At 30.3% G+C, this 27963-nt stretch overlaps 1 protein-coding gene across 12 annotated transcripts; it reads left to right on the top strand.

The window, feature by feature from the left end:
• LOC134686912 (protein quaking-B-like) lies at window positions 1-27891 on the top strand. 12 transcript variants are annotated; one of them, XR_010101691.1, is made up of 12 exons: window positions 1-275; window positions 5029-5162; window positions 5961-6077; window positions 7907-8050; window positions 13040-13157; window positions 15062-15148; window positions 15631-15723; window positions 16751-16786; window positions 18443-18724; window positions 19239-19253; window positions 20651-20738; window positions 22904-27891. XR_010101691.1 is itself a non-coding variant. In XM_063546753.1 (11 exons), the coding sequence occupies exons 1-10, from the start codon at window positions 149-151 to the stop codon at window positions 20722-20724; spliced, it is 1212 nt and encodes a 403-aa protein (XP_063402823.1). In that variant the 5' UTR covers window positions 1-148; the 3' UTR covers window positions 20725-20738; window positions 22904-27891. The 12 variants fall into 12 exon arrangements, 10 of the variants coding, with proteins under 10 accessions (XP_063402823.1, XP_063402828.1, XP_063402829.1 ...); XR_010101690.1 differs by having other exon boundaries at window positions 18443-19253; XM_063546753.1 differs by lacking the exon at window positions 19239-19253.
• The last annotated feature ends 72 nt before the right edge of the window (window positions 27892-27963 follow it).

Genomic DNA, 27963 nt, shown 5'->3' with positions numbered 1-27963 from the left:
AGTATAGTCTTGGGCATGCGCATAGACCAGCACGTGTTCATAAACAAAGTTTTCATGAAAGAGGGATCAGAATAGTGTAGTGTTTGTAGTTTGGTATCTAACCCTTCTTAACTCAGGTAGTTTTGCTACAGAGCTGAAAGCTTTTAACATGGGGACTGAAACTAACAAAGATGAGCGTAACACGCCAGAATATTTAGCACAGTTATTAAAAGACAAGAAACAAATTCAGGCATTTCCAAGTGTTTTTATTCACTTGGAAAAACTTTTAGATGAAGGTAAGTGTAAATGAAAATGTTGTATGAAAAATATTTCAGACTTTTACTGATATTTTGTCCATTTTTATCTTAACTTTGTTTTAATTTTAATATGCAACTACGCGTCAAAACAAAGAAAATTCTTATTGACGTAAGGAGTAAAGTAATTTGACACTTCGGAAAGTTTGTAAGAAAAGTTTCTTCAGAAAGTGAACAAAAGTGATTCTTTTTATGATTTTAGGCAGTCTTGAATATTTTTCGCAAACATTTATCCGTAATGAAATTAATCTTTAGGAAATAAATAGCATTTGAGTATTTAATTCTGACAGCAACAGGTTTTTGGCTAGCATTCCGATACACTTGGCCTACATTTTCGGCAGCCATTATTCGACGTAAACAATCTATTGCCCTCTGGTGATCACACAAGATTTTTAACAATAAATTTCCAATAAAAGCTTCAAAATGTAAAAAATGATTAAATTCTCTGAAGGATTGTCATCGCTGTTTGATAGAAAATTGAAAATCTCCCGCGTTTATGTTATCAGAAGCAGATAATCCCAAAGTAAACACACCTGTTTTAAATTATCACCTGGCTGTCATTTTCACTAAAGAAAATTTAGATTTTACAACTTTGTTTGAACAGTGACTAGAAAATACTAAAGTTTCCTTATTTTATGAAAATTCCAAACAGATTTTGAATTTAAAGATGATAAAAATTAAAACCCAAGTTATATTCTGGTTAAAATTTCTAACAATTAATTTGATTATTAAATTGCACGTTTTTCAACTGGGAACACATATTGGATAATGGCTTACAATCTATTTGTTCATCAATAATCCTGTATGGCTTTTTTATATCCTGGGATATTGTGTCGCTCTATGATATGCACAGTTTGTGGAGTTATCCCCCCTTATCACATGTTTTTCGCACGAGAATTCATCTCAAGCATGTTTTTATTACCAAATAACATTATTTATATTGATGCTTCAATACACACCTTGTACATGTAACCACTTCTCTAATACTTCTTTGCCTTCTGATTTGCTTGTTGGTATAAACTACCAATTAATTACTAGTTATTCTCACCATGTTACATCTTAAAGATTAGAACACTATATAAAAGTGCTGTTATATTATATGTGACAATAATAACAATGGTCTCATGTAGCTGTTAGTTTACTCAAATTTATCCCACCGTTTTTTAATGTACATCGTTTGCTGCTGGAACTTAGCACTTGGGAGTTTATTCAATCTAATATACTAACTCAGAACAAAAATATACGAACTACAAATTCATAAGGATTCATATTTTGAAAAACAGCATCAAGGAGCTTCAGTGATGGATAGCAAGTATAATGCTTCAACAACGTTTGGACACCTTAAAGCAAAGGTATGGTAGAATGATATGTGTTTAGAACAAATTCATATACTATAACGTGAATGCACATTATAACTTTATGTCTATAGTTAGAACGGCAGTTGTGATTTAATGACAAAAAATACTTGTTCATTTATTAGAGAAGTAGAAAGGAATCTTCCCAGAAAGACAACATCATTAATTTCAATGTCAAATTCTTGTGACACTTTATATGGATAGAAGAAAATGGAAAAATTCATGTCTGGAGGCAGTTTAGTGTATTCTTATTTGCCAGCTTACTTATATAAATATGGAGTTATTCATACTTTGCTGTTAAAAAGGATTTAAAAATTCTATGACCATTGTTATCCAAAATAGTTGATTAGTAGCATATTTGTGGCAATTATTTAAATCTATAGATCTTAGTCAATTGTTATCGTTCAACAAAGGCTGAGATGTGAACGGTGATCATAAAATCTGGCTGATACAAATACCATCATCAAATCTTTGTTTATTTCTTGCAAGGTCTAACAATATTCAATAGAACTGTGTAATTCAGGCGAGTGATCACAATCAGTGATTAAGGTCCAATGAGCACACACAAAAAAATATCTCAGATTCTAGGTGGACAATTATCTTTGGATGGGGTAGGATTTCACATCCCTTTAAATTGTTTAAAATACACCACTGATTTTGTATTGGTGATGTTGCATTTTTAAGGTGATCTGAAGAGGTTTGTCATTTTGTATCATATTCTCGGTTACTTTGTCGTCACAGGTGCACAAGTTGGAATAAGAGAATGATTTTGGAAATTTAAGCCATTTTATTTGATCAAGATACAAATGAAGATTTGCTTAGTTTGGAAGCATTCCCATGATTTATATAAATAATGTACACGCTGCCCGCAAAATAAAGGATTCAAGTCTTTTGTATTTCTGAATAAGTTACTATACTTATTAAAGAATTACATGAATATGTTTTGTTCAGAAAAGAGGATCATGTAAAAACTTAATATGACGGTATTTTTAACCTACAATGTTTATGCATTGACCAGTGTCAGCTTTTTTGCTTGATTAATTTTTGAATACCATTTTAATAAAAATAGGTTATAAAGATACTTAGCAAATCAATATAGGCTATTAGGGTCATTAAGAGATATTTTAAAATAAATTTCAACATTACGTAAGTAATATTAAGATACAAATAAAATGTATCTCTTTAATGTCTTTCAACCTCAGAAGTAATCTAAAGTCTTAGTAAACAATTTTTACATCAGACGATAACTATTCCCTGGTATCATAAAAAAACTATCATCATGATTATTGCTAAGTAGGTTTAAAATAGAAATGCAAAAAATAGTAAGGAAGATGAATGTTGAAGTATGTTAACTTTCAATTATGAGATCATGTATCAACCTTTTTAAACACTATATATGTACAATGTTCATGTAGGAGTACATGTAGATTAAAAGTAAATGTTTAAGTTTTTGTGTCGTTATTTTATAATTTTGTAAGAGACTTAAAACTGAAAAACTGAAAAAACTATGATGTCTTTTTGACTTGAACTTTGTAGGAGTAGTTTAAAAGTTAAAGTAAATGTTTTAGTTTGGAGTTGTTATTTTATAATTTTGTAAGAGACTTGAAACTTCAAAAACTGAAAAACTACAATATCTTTTTGACTTGAACTTTGAATGACATTATACCAGTCTATAAAATGTACATATGTACAGGTAGAACATAAAAAAACATAAATTTTCAGTAAATAAGAGAGGTTGCATAGTCCTTAGAATTTTTATTGTCAGAAGATGCATTAAGTGTGAAATTATTACTGAATAATGACCACTTGACCTCATGTTTTATATGACGTTTCATCAAGTTAATGAATATTGTGTCAGAACATGAGTTATTGACCAGTGAATACTGGTGGAATGTTGGCCCTTGGGGTAATATTTAGGTAATACACATATTGTTGCGCAATAATAGGTCAGCTTCACATCAAATACATTTTGATAGGAAGTTGTCAGGTATAAGCATCAGTATATGTACAATGTTTCATAACATCATTGATACAAGACATTTATGTTGGTCATGCTACATGTATTTGTAAAAAATGATTTCGGGAACCCAATGCAGTCTGGACCAACATTTTTTTTCATTTACTAGTCCGGAAACTAAATATCAAAACTTGTCCCTATCGACTATAAAATTTTGAAAATTTTCTCTAGTCCGAAGCAATATTTACTAGTCTGGGGCATCGGACTAGTGGCTATCGGTGCAGTCTGCACCAATATAAAGGGCATACATGTACATGCAGAAAATGTGTTAAAAAATTTGTTTTATTTAACAAAAAATCTTTATTCTCAAATATATGTTAAAAATAGAGAAAACATATGGCTTGTAGATCAGACAACTCACATTCACATTTTTTTAACTAGAAAACCCTGTCATATCAAATAGATCTTTGATAAATAATTGGCAGATATGAGAATATTAATTAGCCTCCAAAGAAGTTTTTACCAATTATATGTTGATGCTAAAATAGCTTTCTCTTTTGATATCCATCAAAACACATGAGGTTCTTATTTTGTTTGAGTCATAATTTAAATGTTGAAATGTGAGAAGTAGAAATTCTATGTGGTAGTTATGGCTTCCAGATGTCAGGGATATGTAAAAGAAGAAAGAATTTGTTGGTTCACATGGAAATTCCCCCCTGTTTCACAGTAGGAATTCCAGACAAGCTCATTAGTTGAAATGGGGAAAAAAGGGAATAACATGATTTGCCCCCAGATATTTATTCAATTCTTCATCTCTGGAGGTTGTAAATAGACATGTTTGTCTAAGGAATCAAAACAAATCTATCAAAAAAATGCATGTGAAATGATTAAGATTATCTTTATGTATGATCTCCTCACCGAGATTTGTGCACCTGTGACACATTGACTACTTTCCTCACAATATTTTGAGAAATGAATAGATTTCACCTGTTGTCTGTCAGAATTGAATCCATTTGACCATTTAACGGTGTGAATTCTTGTTGCCTTTGGAGACCTAGGTATCCATAAAATTTGAATTAAGAAATGCAGAAGTCTATAAGTACAGCCAATTCAATGAACACACACTCAATCCTCACTCCTACTATGGCAGTTCACTGGGCACTTTTGTTTCCTGTCTCTTCTTTCCACACCATTCTCTGCATGTAATGTTGTACTGTGGATTTTGCTGGACTTCACCTTGTGTTTGTCTGTCATCCTTATTCAATTTTTTTCACACCAGATTTTTTTTGAGTTGTGAGAATTGATAATTTGTGGGAAACAACAAAGTGTAACCTCATCTTTAGAGGTTAGAGTTGAAGTTTGTTCTATTCAATGGTCAATGTTATATTTTCAGACTGATTAAATAAGTCACTTGCTTTTTCAGAAATTAACCGTGTGAGATTAGCATTATTTCATCATAAAGGCAATCAACGTGAAGAACTAGTAATACCTGATGGAGTTGGTGCAGTACAGACATTCTCAGAAAAATTATATGTACCAACCAAAGATCACCCAGAAGTAGGTTTCAATTCATTCTCAAAATATATATTTTTTACCAAATAGTGTGTGTGTATAAGATTCCTGAAGATAAACTAAATGTAGGGTTCATATATATAGAAATGTCAAAACAAGAAACTTGCACAATGTATTTAGTTTGTTGTGAATGTTGCCATCATAGAAAACAACTGGATTTTTCTTCTTGACTAGTAAATCAAAGTAAACAACTCCAAGGATGCATGATAATTCATTCTTTAAGCTCTACTTGTGATTAGATTTTATTATTGGTCGAAACTGTTAAAAGAATAAGATTCAGCATGTGTTTAGTTCTGCATCTGAAACAAATCAAATTTATGTATATGTATATTATTATTACACATTCTGAAATATGTATGTTTACTACACCTCATTCTGCTTTTCCATCCATCAATCTAAGTCAAATAGGAGTGGGTAAAACTGGTCTCACCAACCCACATGTACCTATTAAAAGGGATAGTCCATTTCTTTTCTATAATGTTGAAACTTGCACTTTTGATAAATAAGTTGAGTGTTGGAATTCAGTTTGTTTTTACCTACAATGTACAAGGTTTAATTTGGGAGGCATTTACAAATGACAAATTAAAACCAAGCAATTTGTGTGGAACATCAAAATATTTATTGAAATCTATAAAATGAGGTGAAGTATTGAAAAATACCATGAATTTTATGGTACATGTACATAAAAAAGAGGAAACTGTCGAATTAAAAATATCATACAATATTTTTCTAACAACTGAATTATCTTTATAAGACTTATCATGTTTATATTGCATTTTACAGTTTAATTTTGTGGGTCGAATATTGGGACCCCGGGGGATGACAGCAAAAGAACTAGAACAATACACAGGCTGTAAAATAATGGTACGAGGAAAAGGTTCCATGAGAGATAAAAAGAAGGTAAGCCACATATTGATTAAGCACCAGGGTACGAGTAACAGGTTCCATGAGAGATAAAAAGAAGGTAAGCCATATATTGATTAAGCACCCTTTAAGGGGGGAAATATATATTTCTATTGGAAGTTATGAACAGGATGCTTGCAATAGACCACTTTCGAGTTCATCCGTCACCAGAAAAACTCATCAATTATTTGCGCCTTTGTGATGCCATTTACCAGATAGAGGGGCTCCTCTGTATCCCTGCCCTACAAACGTTCATCAAGCGTCTTAAGTGATCGTCATTGTGCAGGATAAACTAGAAATAAACTTTGTTCAGAAATAAACTTTGTTCAGTAGGTACACAATCCCCTAATGACAGCAGTGCAGATTGTCAATTATGAGAATTTAATTTGCAGAATCATTTGTGCAATATAGCTTAATAAATTTTCAACCACTAGCTCAACACTTAAACCAAAGTTTCTGACTGAAATGCATTGAACTGGAAAGTTGTCTATTGTGCTTTATAGAAGAGTGGATCCGGACTAGAGTTAATTTTAGTTGAATATGTAAATTTGGATCCACCAGCAGTTGCAATGACCATCTTGAAATCTTCATTGATTTAAAGATTGCCATATTGATTTCACACCTGTTATTCTGGTTCAATTTGTTTTATATTAAAACTTTATTGGCACACGGGTCAGATTTCATCAATTCATGATAAGTTAACTGCTGTTGGTACCAAAAGAAGTAATTATATGCCACTTTCAGGAAAATGTAGGCTTTTAACACAGTTCTCTTGATATATTTTATTATGCTAATGGCTCAGAGTTCAATAAATAATATTCAGATTGGCACAAAACATTCAGAATAGATGATAATGTATTCCTCAGTATGATAAGATTTAATTGAAATTCTATGTTGGAGAATGGATACTTTTATAACTTCAAGATTAAGCTATCAGTTGGTGAAATCTATAAAATAACAATAATTTTAAAGATAAAACAGGCTTAATCATCAAACTGGCAAAAGTTGTTACACATAATTTGTTTCAGCATCAGTACATGTACATTTCCTACACATTATCTTATACTGTCAGCTTCTGTGTTGTTTTCAAGTGTTCATTAATTATCTTCTCAAAACTTGAAAAGGGAAAAGTAATGGATATTTATCTATAATTTTCTTTAAATGTCTGATAAGAAATTGTTCTGAAATCTGTGCAGCCTCTAACCAGTGAGAAAAAAAGGCTCAATCAGGTACCTTGTGATGCAGTGTTCACCTGTTCTTATTTTTCAACAAAAAATAAATGAAATGTAAAATTTCATTCAAATATTTCATGATAGAATTCTGGCACACCAATTGAGACTGAGATTTGCTTATATATTCAGTAAGGGTATAATAGACATGTCTCGTTGAGAAATAATGTTTCTAGTTCCTTGTTTTACCTCAGAGACAAATTTCATTACACATTGAAAATGTTGTTTTTTTTTACTTTTCTAAACCTTATTTTCTTTTGCCTTTTCGTTTAATTCAAGTTTGACAATTTTCTGTTGCTTTCAAGATGAGAAACACAGGTGTGAAATTAGAATTCTTGACTTGTTCAAATTTTGTTAAACTTTCCCCTACTGGTTGTGCTATTATAGATATTAGTTTAATAGTTATCCCAGATAAGTAGTTAAACTGTAGTTTGCAAATATTCACTTATGTTACACATGTATATTAGATATCGGGACTACTAGTTTTCTATTTCTTTGGTTAGAACATTAATTTGTTATACTGCATGTGTACATTAATGATAGTTTATAAGTTTCTACTTGTGCTTGATTCTAACAATACAAATCGTTGTTTTGTAGGAAGACCAGAATAAGGGCAAACCTAACTGGGAACATTTAAATGATGAACTACATGTATTACTAACAGTAGAAGACACAGCTAATAGAGCTGAAGCCAAATTAAAAAAGGCAGTAGAAGAAGTTAAGAAATTATTAGTACCAGCAGTAAGTTTATATTTTATGTTATTTATATCTAAATCTTAATGATATTTTATGATTTATGGCAGGAAAATTGATAACGCTAAAAGTAAAATGCTTTCACTTTAATATAATGGCTAAGAGTTCAGCAGTTTATTACAAATATTGAGAATTTCGTGGTTAAAAGTATCAGCATTCAGTAGGTTGTTTTATTACAAAACTTCAGCTTTATATGTTATTCATTCAATGTGATTTTTCTGAAAATGATAAATGTACTACTATAGTTATGATGAATATTGACCGTCAGCTGGGGGTTATATTAAGTTCTGATGTTTATGCAAATCTAAAAGAATTGTAAGATGTTAGCTATGATAAGTTAGTCTGTGAAGTCTTAATGAATTAGGTACACCAGTTTTGATGAATTTTATAACCAACCGAATAACATTGTTGGAATGGTCTGGTCTAAAACAGTTTCTTCAAGCCAACTTATTGTGTAAGTAGTGACATAGTAAGATGTAATAGATACAGAAGATTACAAGACTGATAAGATCTTTCAGTACATGAGAACATCGTGCAAAAATGCTGTTAAAAGATAGGATAGATAATACATCAAATTGTATAAGCACTGCACTGATCAAGATTAAGTTAGGTCTTAGAAACACACTTTTTATTAATATGAATTACATAAAACATGTCTCCTAAAGCAGTTTGTAAAACAGATCTTTTTCAAATATGTTAGAATACTTAGTTAATTGTTTACTCAACTTGTGTCTAAATTCTTTACAATTTCCTCAGGTTATTATCAGAAGTAGTACTAAATGTATGTGTAGTTTACTGTATGTTAAGTAAAGGGTACTTCTTGGCCTTTAATTCTTGTTTAAGTTGAGTTCCGTCTGTATTCTGAATGTATTATACCTCCATTTTCAAGGTATTAAATTGTTGGTTTTTCAAAAACTCGCAAATCAATTTTTCGATTATGAAAGGAACGACACTTTGTTGAAATTGGTGTAAGAAGAATTTAACCTTAGAAATAGAAACCAATTTGAATATTTCTTGCTTCGAAACTTTGTCCCCGTGTATTGATACCTAACATGGATCGATATTTGCTTACAAAATTTGGAGGTCGTCGCAATTATAAGATCTTCAGAAGTCCAATAATTAGACGGATTTTACAGATGATTAGATAGATAACTGATTTGAGAAATAAGGCAAACTTTTGTATACTGGTAATCTCTGGAAACAGTAATTAGTTTGTCTGTTTCCAGAGGTAACCTAGGGGGGAAATAAGATTTTGTTTCTTCTATTTTTCAACTAGGAGGGAAAATATTGATACTTTATGCTTTTAATGGATAGAGGGACAGTAGAAATCTTTCTTTATGGTCCATCATGTATAAGTAATTTTTTGGGTAATTGGTTAGTATTTAAAAACAAATTTTAACCTTGTTGGTTCCAAAAAAATTCTGTTTATACATTCATGAGAGAATGTAAGGATAAACGTGTATCTCCCTTGTGACACCTTCTTTCACCCTTATTGAAATGAAGAAATGATCTATAAATAGCCAGCTGTGTCTAGAGCAATGATCTGTGAATAGTTACATTCATCATTGTCAAGTCACAGATTTTGGCAGAGAATGAAATTACAGACAGTAAAGTGATTCATGTAATATCTTGATAAGTTATAATTCGGTACAAATAGTAGCACATCTTGGTCGATTGTCAGTAATTGAAGACAGTTACATAAATAAAGGACATTACTACCCCTGTGGGATTGCCATTTTTGATCAACAGACCGAAATATAATCATGATAATACACAAGATATTTTTGCTTCAATTTTAATTTTTCAGTCAAAATTGCTTGAAGAAGTGATTCTTGAATTACTGGTTTAAGTAGTACCCCTGACTGATAATAGACGAGATAGTTTTGCTTTAGTCAGAAGTAAAAAAAAAAAGATTTCAAGAATTCCTTTAAAATTTTGTAGGCAGAGTTTTATGCATCAGTATTTGGTTTCAAAACAAAAAAGAAAGCCTGTCACAGGGAAGTGTCATAAAACCTAAAATATTGTTTAATGTTTAGAAGAAAAGAAGTTATTTATCTTTCTTCTAACTTGTTTAAAAGAAGGTTAATTGGATGAACTCAGTATTATACAAAGGCTATGATTTACATCTATTGTTAAAGTAGTCATCCCAGAGGCTATGGAGATTTAGTTTATACAAAGAGGCACCTTGCTGAGTGATAATTATCTCTGGGGTATTTCATTTTTGATAGAAAGATAAAATTGATAATCTTTGTGATAGGCATATAACAAACAAGGAAATTGACACTCGTAAAATTTCCCACAGAGGAAGACAAAGTAATAAGGAAATTATTAATGAACAATTAACAAGGCAAATATTTCCCTGTTTTTTGTTAATTTGTTATTTTCTAAAAATTGAATCTGTGTTTGAAATTCCAAATTTGGGTAAAATGTTAAGTTCCTATTGACAAGTCTCTGGTTTCAGGAAGTAATTTTGTTGTCGACAGTTGACAAAAGCTGTCATTGCATAATCTATTCAAATTATGTTTTTGATATTTTTAAAAAAGTATACAGAAATTTAAAATATTAAATTCCAACAAAAATCTGTCCAAAATAATTGCTTTTATTAGTATAAGTGTTTTTTTGGGATAATATGAGAAAGTTTTTGTCAACCTTGAATTTGATTATGTATATGATTATAAGAATGATATTTGAATGTTCATTAATAAATACTTGATCTATATATCATATACCGGCCAAAAGGATTCTCCAAACATAAATAAAGTAATTAACCACTCAAGGTATCTCAAAATTATTGTATATGCGAAGAATAATAAAACTTATGTTTTATTTTGGGACAAGAATCAAGATTTTGTTCATTTTGGCATCTTTTATGTGAATGATTGTCAGTCATACATGGACCAATAAAAGCATATATATAATATATGTATAATTTATGCAAATTAATTTTGGACCTGTTGACATAGATCAACCTGTAAACACAGGTGATTTGAGAGATGTATTCAGTCACACAATACACAGGTAGACGACATATTCCAGAGAAGACACTCTTGAAAGGATTCAGTGATTCGACTAAACTTTACACAGTATATATACTATAAGCTGTTTCAAATGCTTTAATTGTCCTTCTACAAATTATTGATTTCAACTTATTATAGAAAATTGTTGAATAATAAACACTTTTGTTAGTCGACAAATAAGCTGTTTTCAGATTTCTATGCAGTAATTTAATTTGTAACAAAAACTTGAGAGATTAGAGCAAATGTTAGGGTAGAAGTTCACAGTGATATTTTGTCTTCTTTTTATACTACAAAGCTATTCAAGTCATGTCTTGTATAGATTGTATTTGTACAGCACATTAATGTTAAAGACACTTTGTTCCAAACTTGTTTCAAAAACAGATCAGATTAAAAAACACTCCTGTCCATTTAAATACTACAAATTATTTAATTACGCTTTAAAATCTTTAGAATAATAAACCTGTAGGGCTTGAGAGCAAGGTTAGGATAAATAGTTATAAAAATACATGTATATCTTATGTACTTGTCCAAAACCTGTAAAGTGTATGTAAAAGATGGCTTTGAAAGAAAATTTGTGTTAACTTATGTAAAAATATAATAAAATATCCTTTTGAAACCCTTCAAGGACAACAAAATGTATGTATATATGAGTTTGTGTAAATACCTTTATAAATATATTATTGTAATTTAAGAAGAAGCCTCGGCTATTAAGTTTTCTAATAGGATGCTTTTTCACCTATTTTTACCTGAGTTAGAATTGCAGGTAAATACTAGGTAGGAAACTTGACACTGATTTGTCTCGCCTGAACAAATCTTATCCAATATTTCCATTTCCATATAATGCACATCAGCAGTTTCTGTCTTTACCCTTATGGGGATATTTCTCAGAGACTTTGAATGGGGTTCAGAAATCAAATAAATAAAACTTTAATTGATATGTGACAATAAGTTATGAATATTCAATAATTAATCTTATTTTTTGGGAGATTGGAACTTGAAAGAAGATGCCATTACCCTAATTGATATTTTAATAACATGCCTGACTTACTGAAGCTGTTTTGAATAGGGTATATTTATTATAATCAGATGTCATACCTGGAATTTGATTACCGATGGTAATCTCCGTTGATTTAATGTTATCCAGTAGAATAGTCAGCAATTAGACCTTACACAATATCAAAAGGCATAGAAATCTTCAATGAGTAATTAAAGCTCACATATAGATTTTGAATAATAGGGTTATTGTATACTTGTTGGACCTCAGCAGTTTATTTTTTTTCTTCAAATTATTATTATTGAATGATGTTGAAGTATATTCATTCTACATGAGAACATGTTTATTTATTTCAGTATGGAGAAATATACTACATTATATTGAAATATACATGTAGAATTGTAGATGCTAAGTTTTGATTATTTTTCAATTGATAAGTTACAAAGTACCTTTCAAAAGATTAGTTTAGAACCAGCAGTTATCTTTTTCCACAATATTTTTTTCACTAAGACTTAAATTGTTTTGCACACTTTTAACAAGTTTTCTCGATTGTTAACTTATTCAGCCAAGTTTGTAAGATTGATGTCCAGATAACGATGGCTTACCTGTTGAACTTAAATGATAAATAGAGAAGTGGATTTTCAATTTACCGATTTGTTAGATTTTCCGCTTGTCAGCTACATTGATGATTTGTGTCACTAACACCTGACTTCTGAATCAGACATTTTACCAATGGTCTTTTCAGGATGTGAAAGCAATGGAATATTTAACATTGTATGGTCTAATTTCAGCCCGAAGGTGAGGATGACCTGAAGAAAATGCAATTAATGGAACTTGCCATATTAAACGGAACATATAGAGATCAAGCAAAAGCAATGATCCCAACATTGACTCGTAAGTGTTGCAGCTTCATGCTGCTCAATAGTATATTGGTTCACATTATAATTAATTATTGCCTTTTTTCAGCCCGATGGGGAAGACGATTTAAAGAAACGACAACTCATGGAGTTAGCTATCATAAATGGCACTTATCGTGACACTTCTAAACCTTCTACATCATCGGCCTCACAAACATCTACGACTCGTAAGTTAGGTGGCCTGTATATGCTGCCAAAAGTCGGTGTGCAGTGGATTAGCTTCCCCATTTTTTTTGCCTGTCACTGTATATTCTTTTTTTTGCATCAGAATGAGGCTACACATCTTGGTTATGTCTAGATGCATGATTCATTTTGCTATTTTTTGGTATTTTTATCTATTTGGTTTTAACGGTAGATTTGCTGTCATATTTCACACGTGGTAACTGCAGTTACCTCCCTTTTGTAGACTCTTAGATATAGTAAAATCTCACCTTGCACACATTTTATACGGTTTTATAGATTTCTATATAATCTAGAAGGTATAGATGCTTATAAAAAGATGATATATTTTTATTTAGTAAGAATCATTTTCTAACTTTGAAAAGATTACTTTAAACAGAAAATTTGGGATGAAATCTAATTTTGCTCGTATTTTTGCATTTTGGCCTGGGGGATGGGGGTATAACTTGTAAATAAAAGCCGTATTCATTTATATTTATGAAGAAAAACATAAGAATTTAAGATTTCCTTATGGGCATTTATATATGAAACTTGCCATTAATACTAGACTCAATTTAACTTAGAAACATTTGTTAAACAGTTAAATTAAAACATCTATACCTTCTTTAATTGTCACTTCTGTATATCTTCAGCACTTCTTTTCCTTGGTGTCGGTGTAGTACTCTACAAATCTTTTTTCTCTTTTCTACATATTTTTTACTTTTTTTCAATTCAATACGTAAACCCCCATTATATTTTTTATTCATTTTCATACTATATTCCAATATTTTTATATTTATATACTGATATTATTTTCATAAGTTTAAAATGCATGTTGTCAGGAGGGAATTTATTTTAAACGGACAGCAGCAATGCATGTTTTGGATATTGGAGTAACTATTTGGGATAAATGTTTGCATGATTTATATTGTATTTTATTTTGTATCCTGATATTGGTTTCTGTACAAGACTGGTTGCTTAGCCCTGTAGATATAATACATGTATTTTTTTCAGGCTAATGAGATTCCTTATATTTAGCACCAGTCTCGTACAGATATTGTTGTATTCATATTCAAGGGGTTTTGTTTGAAGAAAAGTCTAGATTTATTAGTAAATTTGCGTGAATTTAGCTATGAATACTCTTTTGCACTTCAAATGAAATAGTTCAAAGTTGTTTTGATTTATTTTTCAACAAAATCCCTTGGTTCCGTTTTAATTGCTCAATAATGAATTTAAAACATTTGGAATTTTTATTATTATTTAAAGCAAACTTTACCTTTAATATATATATGTACAATGTCATTTAGAAAAGGGGGAAATAATGTTTAGTGTAAAGTTTGCTTTGATAGAAATACTGTTGTTTTTAAACTGATAAATTTTAAAGATTTGAATATTTTTCCAATAATTAGAAGATAAATGTGATTATTATGATGATTCTATTGTGCATGTGAGTTATTGCCTTTTAAGGTCATGTGTTTCAACATGTCAGCGAATGCTTGCATTTCACAGTTTATTGTCTATTTCAAAGATATTTAGTTTCTCTTCCAATTTAGAAAAGCGCATCTCAAATTTAAAAATACTGATCAAAAGTTTTACTGATTTTGAAATTATTATGTAATATTTTAATTTCTTAATTAAATCAAATATTGATCCAATGAAATGTACTGTTCTGTTTCTTGTGTACTATGACTCAAATGTTATACAAGTTAAAGTAAATCAGTAACACACATGAAGGTACATTTCATAGAAAACCCTAATACATCGTGATAACACTGCAAAAACTTAGGAAAGATAAGTTTTGCTTTTTGATAATGAAAAAAAATATTTATGAAATGAGAAACTAAAAATCTTTATAAAGTAGACCTTAACAGAATTAACATGTTTGTTATTTTTGAAATTCTTTAATTTTTAGTTGATGGTAGAATGATCTTGGCATCCCCAATGGGCAACCCTTTTGCTGCACTAAATGGAGCAGACCCTACCAAAATGAATGGCCAGGGTGCGTTATATACTTAACTTGTCTTGCTAAGTTCTACTAACTTTTTTGACAGACAAGTAACTTTTTTTCACCAAGGAACAAAAAATAACCGGGGCTCAAAATTATCACCTTCTTTGATGTTAAATTAAAAACTATATTTCTTCAAATAAATGAGAGAGAGTTCTGAAGCCAAAAAATATGTTTATTTATTTAAATGTGAAATGACAAAAAAAATATAGGTGTCCAAATAACATTGAGGACACAGCCAAACTTAAATATATTCTGCTAATCTTTCTTTGGGGTACTATTTACACATACCTACCATATTCAATTAGTTTCTGGTTTTGATGATACTTGTCTTAGTTCATGGTGTAAAGAATATTATGCCGTGAACACAACACAATTCATTGAGTTATAAAATGCACATGGTCATTTTATGACCTAATTTGATCTGACAATATTATTCTGGTGCTTATTAACCTTTGTGTTTCTTTGAATTTTAGTTGATGGTGGAATGATCTTGTCATCACAATTTGGCAACCCTTTTGCTGCACTTAACGGAGGGTTTGCAGACCCATCCAAAATGAATGGCCATGGTGCGTTATATTTTATATTTAACTTGTCAGTCCAGATAATACTTACAAAACAAACTGATCATTTGGTTGCACAAGTTGTTCTCTCTCAACTTCAACTGCTATAAATATACACCATATACTACTCAATTTATAGTCAGAGCTTTGCAACACATGTACCACACTTTTTCTGGTAAATAGTTAATTTGTTGAATGTGCAAGTGAAAATGTTCAGCTCTGGTGAGAAGGTGAAAATGATTTTTTTTTAATTTTTTGGGGGTTTCATACTTTCATGTGCAAAACTTCAAAGGACATACCTAGGAATTGACCCAATCTCCCCATAATTTTCAATTTCCTTTCAGCTCATTAAATTGTCAGGATTTCCATATATGACCAAAATCACTATATATTCTTAATAGCCTTTAAAAACAATATTTAGTCACTTCATTGATAGAATGGTAATTCATCACTATCTGGTAAGACTTGAAATGTCCTAAAAATGGGGTTATTTGGTCAAATGTCCTGAGTATGATTAGATAGAAATCCCAAACCTGGTTTCAATCATTCAAGCACAAGTGAATAGGAAGTGTAAAGGTGTAGTGAATAAATAAACAATAAGGTAAACAACTCTAACTGGAGTTAAAATCAAAAACTTTAGTAATGTTGCCTCATCAAAAAATGCCCTAGTTCTCAACTTCATACAAGGGAAATTATATAAAAACAGGAAGAGTTCAGGAAACGTTATTTGATGAATTACCAGAATATTATTTTTATTATGGTTGAATGTATCATGTGATAAAAATTATTGCATTTTATTATTGTTATATTATGATTAATTATTCCAAAATGAATCTTTAGAAAATTAAAACATACAATCAAATATTTTACTTAGAATTGAAAATGAAAAATTGATAATATTTTGCACTTTTGAATATCTTAAATAAATAGATGGATAGTTTCTCATTGGCAATTAATCCACATCTCCTTATTTTTATATATGACTTGACAATTTCATACCCACTTTGACCTGATATTTCTTTCCTCAATCCAGGTCATGACCCACATTCTTACTTTCAGAGGTTGTCAGGTATGTATGATAAGTAATGCGTTTGTAATATAAAAATAAGGAGGAGATATCCCCAGCATATTTTGGAAATTTGAAAAAAGACTTCCCTATTGAAAATTGATTTTTTTGCCCTGTAGTTCCTAGTAAAATTGTTCTGGTGGGTGTTGAGGAGTTATATTTTTTAAGTTGTAAATGTTTAACCAGAAGAAAGGGCAGTCCCTTTTAATTATTTGGAAATTATATGCTTTTTACTTAAAAATACAAGTATTGTGTTGTCCAAGGTACTAGGTTTTTTTAATGTTTGGAAGGATATGGGGAAAATACTGGGCCTAAGGGCTTGACATCTTTTTCAGTCCTTTCAAAAGAGTCATTTATTACTTGAAATATACAACCAGAATTCATCATTTTGGGGTTAACTTTGGTTAACTTAAAAAACGTTAAGCATAAACCATAAGGATGTGTATAAAAAGAGTGGAATAATTGTTGTACAGAGTAAAAGGAGTGTGTTTGTCTAATAAAGGGGAAATGAACAGAGAAAATGTGTGGAACTGTGTATATTATTGAAAGGTTATGTCATGTATATAGAAGAAGAAAAAGGGTGGAATAACAATCTTAAAAAAATGAATGTGGTTGAGGAAAGGTTCATAGGAATAGGATTGTGTTTGAGGGATGGTGTACAATAAAAGGTTGGGATTGTCTGTAAAGGGAGGGTTGAGACAGATGCATGAATCTTTATAACACCATTGACTTGAATCAGCTTTAACATAACATTACTTCTCCGTCAGTGAATTGGATTAGAATGAAATCGGGGAATATATGTTTAATGAAATTAAAAAAGACAACATTTTCTTGAACAAAAACATGTTACTACCAGACCTAGATCACATAACTGCTTCAGAAAAGAATAAATTTAAAAGTTAGTTATGCTAACTGTTTGTGTATAATTTTGTTGATTACTAATGTAAATTGTACATAAGAAGCTCCATATCTGTTTTACATCAGGCTTAGCATTTTATGTGATTGGTAAATTTAATTATTCTACGTGACTGTAGAAATATTATTGCGCTTTGTGTAAATTGAAAACATATGGGAGAAATTTTTGGTATTTAATGCTATGCCATTTTGCTACACCTTAATTTTGTTAAGACATAATTTCAGTAAAAAAAAAATGAAAATGTAAGCAAGAGGAACTTAAAATAACACTTTAAAATGTAATTATTTATGTAAAAGCTGGGATCAGTTATAAATACAATGCTGCCAAACAGACAATTAATTTATAAAACACACTGCAACCAAAAACATTTCCAGTAATTTGTTCGGATGATTCTTCTAGAATAATCCCATTTTACTGCTGAAGTATTCAAGTGTGTGCTTAAAAATGTCAGGTTTGCTTGTTTGTTATTTGAACATTTTTTTTTAGCTATTGTAATTATAGAAACAAACAAGCCATAATTGTGTTACTCGTTTAATGATATAATTGACTAATGATAAAAATTGTTTTCTTTCAATAGCAAGAAAGTGGTAATATTTTTTAAAAAATAGATAAAACCAGTATACTGTCTATAAATACTTAGATATTTGTAGTGCACATAATATTATTATGTTTCTGAAACTTTTATGTTCAAGCTTGTGAGCTAGAATTACAATCTTAATGTTGATCTGTTTAATTTTTTCCAGAGGCTCATAGAATGATAGCTACAACTTCACCATTGGGTGGTATACAACAGATGCGTTCTCCTGGTCCTGCAGGAGCACCTCTCATCTTAGCACCAAGAATGCAAAACATCCCCACAAGTTCAGCAGGCCTGATCGGGGGTCCTCCACCACCTCTCGTTTCACCAACAGATGCCAGTGGTGCTGCTAGTCTGATATATAATCCCTACAGTGATTTCCCTTATGGGTATTCACCGGCGGCATCAATCATTGAATATCCCAGTCACTTAGACCAGACTGCAGCTGGTATGTTTTCTTTCGTGCGTTAGACGTTTCAGTCATCAGTCATTCCATTTTACACAACAGTCCCAAACTGACAATCAACAGTCCCAGACAATCAGGATTTATTCCAATCAAATCCCATTATTATTATTATATATATATATATATATGTTCAATTTGTTTTATAGTCTACAATTTTAAATTATACCTTAATATTTATATGTACAGTATTTCTATAAATTGTTATTACATTCATAAAAAAAATATATATTTTAAACCCTCATGCATGAAATTAAGTGAAAATTGCTATTTGAGTTTGGCTAGCAAAAATGAAATCAATATATATATATGTTTAATTTAAAGAATTTTAAATTTAATACATGATTAATAATTATTTTTTTTAAAGTAATAGTGGCTCTTAGTAGATTTTTTTTTTTACTAAATTTCAATCCAACTTTTATGAGCATGATTATTGTAAAGCTAGCCAATTTTTACGCACAGTTAAGATGATTTGTTTGTTACTTTACATGCCTACCAGAATGAGGATAAGACGGTACGTTTAGTCTCAGTACAATGTTGTTACTTTTACTTTAGTCCCGGTAACATTTAATCAAAACATTCAGAATGTTATGCAATTAATAATAAGTACCTCATAACACATAAAATGTTCTTTAATTGAATGCATTTATTTAATAAGTATAAAATTGTACCTGCTTGTTACAAAACATTCCTGTCGATTTACTCAGGAGCATTGATGTGCTTATTGTACATAAAGTTGTTCAAAGTGCTAACAAAAAGTACATTCCAAGAAAGTGCTCTTTTTATTGATTATGCAAAATTAACTGTTTTGATCTTTATTTAATTTGATGAAAGTATTACAAGTCAGAACTTTGTTTTTATAAATCAGAGAGAACTTTAACTAATGATTGCCGTAACTGACAAGTTCAGGAATTGATTGAAAATAATCTTTTTTTAAACTAAAAATTTGAAATTCTTGTAATATTTTGGAATTAGACGATCAGTTTATATCTTTCTTTTTTGAAATACATGGTGAAAATCTTTTGATTAAAGATTTGAGGATAGACAGAAAGTAAGCTTTTGAGAACTGTACAAAATCGTTTTGAACATTGTGTAAAATGAGAATTTGTTTCTTGTCGCAGGTAAAAAGTAGGACATGTAGAGGTAGATTAAAAAGCGTGGCTATTCACTGTAACAGATTATAAAATGTTTGGTGGTGGATTTAAAGTGTACATAATAGGATTTTAACTATTTTGTTGCCATTGTGTTTTCTTTTTGTTTATTAAGATTAATTTAAGCTTGTCTCCATTGTAATTAAGTCCCCTTTACATCTCCTGGTTGTTTAAATTAACCTCACTAGGGAATTAATATTTTTTCTTTTTTTGACCTAATTTAGATTAATAGAAACAGTTGTAAATACTTGTTATATTGAGCAGAAAATTTAATCCTATTAACCAATTTGTTAACTTTCACCATTTAACAAGAATTAACCGTTTATCCAGCAATAAATCCCTGTGGCTTTAATTTTTAGAACCAGTTGTCTTTCAAAGAGTATTTTTACAGAATTTTCAGAAGTTATTATTATTATTTGTTGTTGTTGAATTATAATTACGCAATTGTTTATATTGAACCAGGAGGTGCCAGTATTTCCACCATTTTGATATCATGTGACCATCTATGTTCAGGTTATTTCTTGTTTTCAAATTTTGGTGCTAAGATTATGCTTGTTGTTAAAATTCTGTCTCTTCATATCTTAACAAGTTTGATTCGTTAATGCAGAATTTGGTTCATCTAACAAAACATACTCATTGTGCTAACTAAAGAAATTTAATGGTCACATGACTGAATGATATCAAAATGGTTGAATGTACAGACCAGCTCAACATGGTTATTTTTATATGAGTAGAATTCTATACTATTGGGCTATTGCAGGTGCTGTGCCTAAAATGAGACGGGCAGTCGAAGGACTTAGAACGCACCCTTATGCAAGGGTGACACTTTCATAATAGATTTAAGGAAGGTTAGTTTAACTATGTTATGACCTTGGGATATGACCATAGATATGAAGCATGAAATCTCTATCAGGAAGAAAACAGGGAAAGTAATGATAAGTCAATCAGCTTTTTGTTACTCCCCTGTTGTTGTTGAACAAAGTGAATATTTCATGCTTCAGAATTATGACAATCAGATTTGCATGCCCCTTTGGTCAGGGAATGGGAACATTTAAGTATTGCCCTTGGTCTTCCGTCTTTTATTTAGAATATGATAAAAATTTGAAAGATGCCTCCCCCCCCAAAAAAAAAATTGCCCTTCCTGTGTTATACCTTTGCCATATACTTTGATTTTAGAAGTCATCTGTTGGAGGCAGGGGCATGGGTTTCCAAGAAAAATTCTTTTTATTTATTTGCAATTAAATTATTCATGTTTTATTTCTACCGAAAAATATTTTTTATTATATATATATATATTTACATTTTAAGACTTTTACTAGATATTTTTTATTGCAGACTATCCGTGTTATGTGGCGTACTTCTCATTTTCCGATTTTAGGTTGTTTTTCTGTTAAATGAATGTGTACATATTTTAGTGAATTTGAAGTGTATGACGTATAAAGCTCAAAATCAAAACTCGATAACAAATAATTGGTTTCAGACAGGACAAAAATCTCCCTGCACATTTTTCCTAAGTAATGATAACAAAAGAATTTCAGAATTCATTTGTGTGAATGTAGTTTTGTGGTTTCATCAAAGTAGGAATTCATGGGTGATTTTTCTATTGTCTGAAAGCATGCATTTAAGAAAGTCTCAGGAAAAAGAGCATTTATCAAAAGTATTACCACTGTTGCAATATTCAGTGTTGTGGCGTGTTGTGTTTGAACTCAAACAATAATTAGGCTGTAATGTTTAGATGATAGAAATTTATGTTCTCGTTGCGTAAATAAAAATAGTTTTTAAGTAGTTCAAAATATATTTGACATGAACTGTGACTTTGTTATATCCAATCAAAAGTTGTAACAAAAGAATATTTTTTTTTAAATGCAATTTTTCTATTTAAAGTCCCTCTTGACTTTTGAACTGAAATAGAAAAATTCAGTCTAAACAAGACAGTCTTTTGTAGTTTGAGTGTGGTGTATACATGAACATTCCATATAATTCGCTCAATTAGCATTGATGATCAAAATGTTGTACAGATTTATGTTGAATGTTTTAGCAAAGACTTGATTTTATTGTCGAACACGTGAAAAACGTGCAATTGTTATACATTTTTACATGTTTTATCAAATAAAGAAATTTTGAAACGAAGTCTGAATTCATTCTGTAAACACAAGTATTGAAACTGTGAAAAAGTGGCAAGCTTTATGCCTTGCTGCTATAATACAACAAAAACTAGCTTCCCTAGCAATCTTCCTACAGGGGACACATGTACAAAGACAAATAATGCTTAGCTTGGTATATTAAGCTTCTCAAGTATTAGGGTTATATTGTTATAGAAATATATATAACTGAAACATTATGTTGGTAATTAAGAAGTTTAAAATATTGCAATGACACACAAAATTCACAATAATTCTTATGTGCATGCCAAGTTTTAAACTTCTTAAAGACAAAGAAGTTCAAAGTTTAATAATGATGTCAAGATTTAAATGGCAAACAACAAATACTCTTTAAAAATCTTATGTAGCTTCTAATCTTGTATGGTTCATGGTTATTCTAATACATAGATTTGCACCTAAGGAATTAGTCACAACGTATTCTATAATATACTATTATAGGCTTACTTATCACTAATGTGGCATTACTAACTGTTTAGAGTTGTGCTGTAATAAAACTTTGTGCTGTGAGAAAAAATTAGCCAACTTTTAAAAAGCTTGACCTTTGACCTTTTGCTTGGTCCCTTCTCTTTTATCCACGGTCAAAGCATGAAAGATCACAATTACCAGATCTTTAAAATTTAACATAATATAAATTTCATTAAATTCATTTCTTTTCTGTGAAATTATACTCATTGATCAAGTATGAAAAAGTTTTAAAATCTTACTGCCCTAACATGGCAAGCATGAGATTGAAGAGTCAGCACACTTCTAACTAGTAAGTAGTGTCTTACTAGTGACAATATCCGAATGATTCAGGTAGCTGTATTTAACTAACAAATTTCTTTTTCTTTTTATTTTCACTAAAACTTCAGCTGCATTCAACTAACACAATCCTGGTCACAAAGATCCCATGCCTGATCCGCTTCCACTAGTAACCAGGGCTTGGTAGGAGTTTCTCAGTGCACCCGAGAATTCTCTCTTGTGGTGGGTACCACAGAATGCTGAATAAACACTAACTCGGGTCATCATACTCCAAGACTAACTCAGGACCACAGATTCAATAACTTTTGTCCAGGATTGGTTGAATCGAATCCGTGCCAACAAATTTATCACCAGTTAAGTGCCTGACAAACTAACTGTTGTTGACTATATTGTTTTGTAATTATACTCAAGTTTAACATTGTTATGTAAAGAATCTGCATTTATTCACCTCAGCTGAAAACACATTGTTATTAACAGAAAGTCTATTGTTTATGTATAATGATTCATATTTTATTGTTTAAAACGTAGACATTAGTTTTTGTGCTTTTACTGTACTTTAATCATGTGGTGTCTTCCAGGGAAAGGCTCAGAATTTTTCTCAACTATTATTTTAGATATTATTTTCATTTGATAACAAAAGTTTTATATTTTGAGAATTGATATGAATAGAAAGTGAACTTTTCTGAGCCTTTCCCTTAATTAAAATTTCTATATTACTATGAGAACAACTTAATATGTGATATTTCCACAAAATAACCAGTATAAATTGCCAAGGTAACAATCATGTCTTCTTTAATAACCAAGTGTATTGCTATGGTTATATATTATTAATTTTCCATGGTTACTGATTTTTTTCTGTCACTATGGTAACAAGCTATTTATATCCACATTTATAGAACAAATCATATCATTGTTATTTTGTGAAAGAGATTAACTTTTTTATATATTTTATTTTTTCAAACTTTTGGCATCAAGTACTTAGATATTAGAATCAAAACTTTTTTTGATATTTTATTGAAGATGATCGTTGTATTATATTTGTAATTATTTCGGTGCTTATTTGGAAGAACAAATTGCTCCAAAGATACTTATGCATTTAGGTTCATTGTATGAATGATACCAGATTAAGTATTGTGATGGCTTTATAGAACAGAACACTGTTTTATTTATTGTTTATGTAAAGATTACACTTAACTAGTTCACAATTTTCATTTTGAAAATGTACTTTCTTGTTAAATTCAATTTTAATTGGTAATGGCTTAAAAATAGAAATATTTATGACAAATCAAACGGCTTTTACATTTTACATTTTTATATGAAGTGTTCTATGAGAAATATGCACCGTATTTTGTATAATAATTTAACTTTGTTCAATAGTCATTGCTTCATTAATCAGATATGGATAATAGTCGCTATGCAATGAAATTGTGATTATTTTATTTAACATGTGATGTTTCATGTGACATGTCACATGACCTGTGTACATACTCAGCGAAACAGTTCATAATATTGTCACAAAATAATGTAGATATTTAACAAAAACTTCAAACAGCAGCTGAAGCTACCATTTCTCTGTAAAAAAAAAAAATGTTATACAGCCAAAGAAATATGCATACGAGTGCATCAATATATTTATGCCTGTTAATCAAAAATTAAATGAAAGAAATTATTTGGTAAAAATGGACGTTCTATGAAACATTAGGCTCTTAGATTTAGACTATAGCTATATAAACAATTCAACTTTCAATCTGGACTAATTTTCTTATGGATATTATGCTTTGAAGAGGTTTTCAATTATTTTTTTCTCAATATAGCGTTATTAACCTAATATAAAACAGGAAAAAAAACAATGGATTTTTCTATCAAGACTATGCTTTTATGAAAGCCCTATATGTACTTGAGAAGGTAAGACATCAGCTGCTGTCCGAAGTACCAATTACTTAATATGAGATTTATGCTACAAGTGCAATTAATTGTACTCGTGTATTGTACAGCATTATGTAATAGCAATACAATTCACTCTTATATCACCATGTATTAAAAAAAAAACCCACCAGACCCCCCCACCGTAGATTATAGATAATGTACTCAACATATGTATGGCTGTTAAATGCTTAATCCTATATGTAGGGAAAATCGTATCTGATACATATATAATAGTATCTATCTACAAATACTACTAATCATTTACTGATAAACAAATTCCTTGTTTTTGAAGGGTAAGGTTGATGATAAATAAGCCCCAAAGTTGTTATTATTGCAAGAAGAGAAGTAAGATTTTGTTGAAAATCTTTTTGCCGAGCGATTTCATTGGCTGTGCTTCCAGGCACTCTTTAGTGTGGAAGGTTACAAGTGGTTGTAAACGGTTGTGTACAAAAAAAAATAATATACAAAATATAATAGATTGTAAAATACACTGCCCAATTTTTCATTGCTAAGGTTGAAATAGTAATAGCAAATACTTATTTTAAAATTGGTTAGATGATTGAATTTGATTTATAAAGTGCATTTCACAGCCATACATATCTGTCAACTTTCAGTCATGCATTTCTAAAATATAACTCAAAATATACAAGCATGATCATTTCTATAGCATTTTTCTTGTGTTGATTTTTGATACAAACATTTTTGTTGACTGTTTTAAAGGCATAATATTGTTGTACTAACTATGAATTAAAATTTGTTTTGCTATCATAGAAATACATACCCAATATATTGGAAAGTTTTTTGTTGAAAAGTATTCCTTCAATTTGTCGATTTTTTTATGACTTTGGATTTTCTCTATTTTAATATTAAGGTGGTTAACAATTTAAAAACATTTGGAATAACTTTAAAAATAGATCTGTGTAATTAAGACCAAAAAAATAATCATTTTCAACACAATGAAAACTTGGTTCGAGTTTTAAACAAAAATGATGTATATGGGGAAGTATAATCTTTCTGTTAAATTATATGTGTCCCCCCATTGTCTATGAATTAATGAGACTTCTTTCTGATGTTTAGAAATGGAAACCATAAATATTGGGAGTACATGTATGTAAATAGTAAATGCCAGTATCCCAGGAAGGTGGGGTGGTAAAATTGTATGTATTTCTTTGATAGATGATTACTGTTTCTGACAGAATATTGAGGGTACAGTTGAACAAAAGATATGAGAAAAATTTGGTATAGAACAAAGTAGTTTGAGTAAATTCTGTCAGTTCAGTATGTTATGTAGTTGAAGAATCTCATTAACAATATATTATGAATACTCCATACTGCTGCTAATCTCTGCTGCTGATAAATAATAAACATGGATTTTAATGTTTTCTGTTCAGTTTTTTACTAACACACTTATTGCATGCATTGTTGACCTGATTGATTGAGAGACATTGATATTCAAATATGTATTAATACTGTGATCACATCATTAAAGAGGGGTCAGGACATTTTTCGAGACATTGGGATCAGGTGTATTTAAGCTCAGATCTTGGAATTCTTCCTTGAATTTCGGGATGTAGGGATCTAAATTTCTTTAAATTTAGGACCTCAGGTTTTTGTTAGGCCCAGGATTTCTTATCAGAGAGGTTAGAGGGTTCAATTAGGTAACTAATGATTGTCTACTTAAAGTTTAAATATGAAACCAGTTTTTCAATGGGATGCATTTTTCTGGAACATGAACGTTTGACTGGCATTTTACAGGTAAACAGGGTATCTACAGGGTAGAGATATATATTTAGAAACGGAATACTCTGGACCAATTTTAGTCCAAACATTTTTCACAGGGGGTAAATAGATATAAAAAAAGATCCGGACCATAAATGTTTGAATATCAGTGTCTTTTCAAACCAATTGTTATGAAATGAGTTTAACAACTATCCTGTTAATTACATTGCTTGTTGATTTGATTTGAGCTTAAACTAACCATTGCTCAGTCCCAAGTACTCTCTCTCTCTCTTCACCTGATGCATGGAGAATTTACCAAAGCATAGCAAGGTAGGTTTCATCTGTCAAATCTCTGAACAATACTTCTATTATAGAACTTACACCTGAAGCATTTGCATGTGACAATAAATGGCAGCATACCTCCAAAAAAAACAATCAAAAATTCATTACCCATTGTGATGTTAGCCTCAAAAAGATGAGAAATTATTTATAGTTTAGATAGAAATTAGACTCTCCAAAGAGAATTCACATTTGACATCGCTTCGTCATAATGTGAACTTATTTATACAAAATATTACCCCAAAAATCATAGCCCATAAATATTAGTTTATGTAATAGTAAATTTGGTTATTTATTATTAACAAATTTCTAACAAATTTAACATGCTTTGAGTGTTCATAATTAACGGCATGACTTTTCAGAAATCCATTTATACTCCTGACACAACATTCTAATCAAAGACTTTTTAACTTTTGGTACTCTTAAGATAACAGCAGTAGCCCAAAGTTGATTTAAACATGGTGGGACTTGTATTTATTTGATCCTTAGTTAATTCATTGGGATGGTTTTGTAAATTGACAACACAATTTAGTGTTGTCGAAGATATTTTTTGTTTTGTGAAGAACAATCATAATATGAACCAATCTTGTTCATTTTCAAGAAAGTATTTTATGTTCAAGTGCATAATAACCATTAATTGAATGAGAATTGCTTTAATGAAAACTAATTTAAAAACTAGCAAGATGACAAGAAAATTCTAGGAACTGTGATATTTTTTTATAAAGAATGGGGTGATTTTTTTGTGCCATTTTCATTCTTTATATCTACATTTGTTGTGTCTTGCCAAAATTTAGCATGTATAGTACATGTCATTCTATCCTTTCCATCTAACAATACTCGATGCTTTTGTATTAATTAACAGGGGAGGTAATTCTGTCCCCTTCAATGGAGGAATCTTAATCTTGAATGGGAGATAACCATGACATTTTGTATGTGTGCTCACTTTGATAGTGATGGTTTTTAGTCAGTATTTTTATTTACTATTGTTGTATTTGGCCATTTTTGTCTTGACATCATGTTGAATCTCATCATGACTGATGTGTTGCAAGGCCAACACAATTTATTATATTGAGAGAGATTTTTTTATATAATTAAAGTAAATTGTAAAAAAACATATTCTTTCATTTCCATCTACATTCATACACCAAAAAAATCGTCTCATTGGAGGTAAATACAACCATATCAA

The sequence above is a fragment of the Mytilus trossulus genome, chromosome 10 (genome assembly GCF_036588685.1).
Source record: "Mytilus trossulus isolate FHL-02 chromosome 10, PNRI_Mtr1.1.1.hap1, whole genome shotgun sequence".
Classification (NCBI taxonomy): Eukaryota; Metazoa; Mollusca; class Bivalvia; order Mytilida; family Mytilidae; genus Mytilus; species Mytilus trossulus.
The sequence above is the reverse complement of the archived record's forward strand: the minus strand, read 5'-3'. Positions and strand labels throughout refer to the sequence as shown.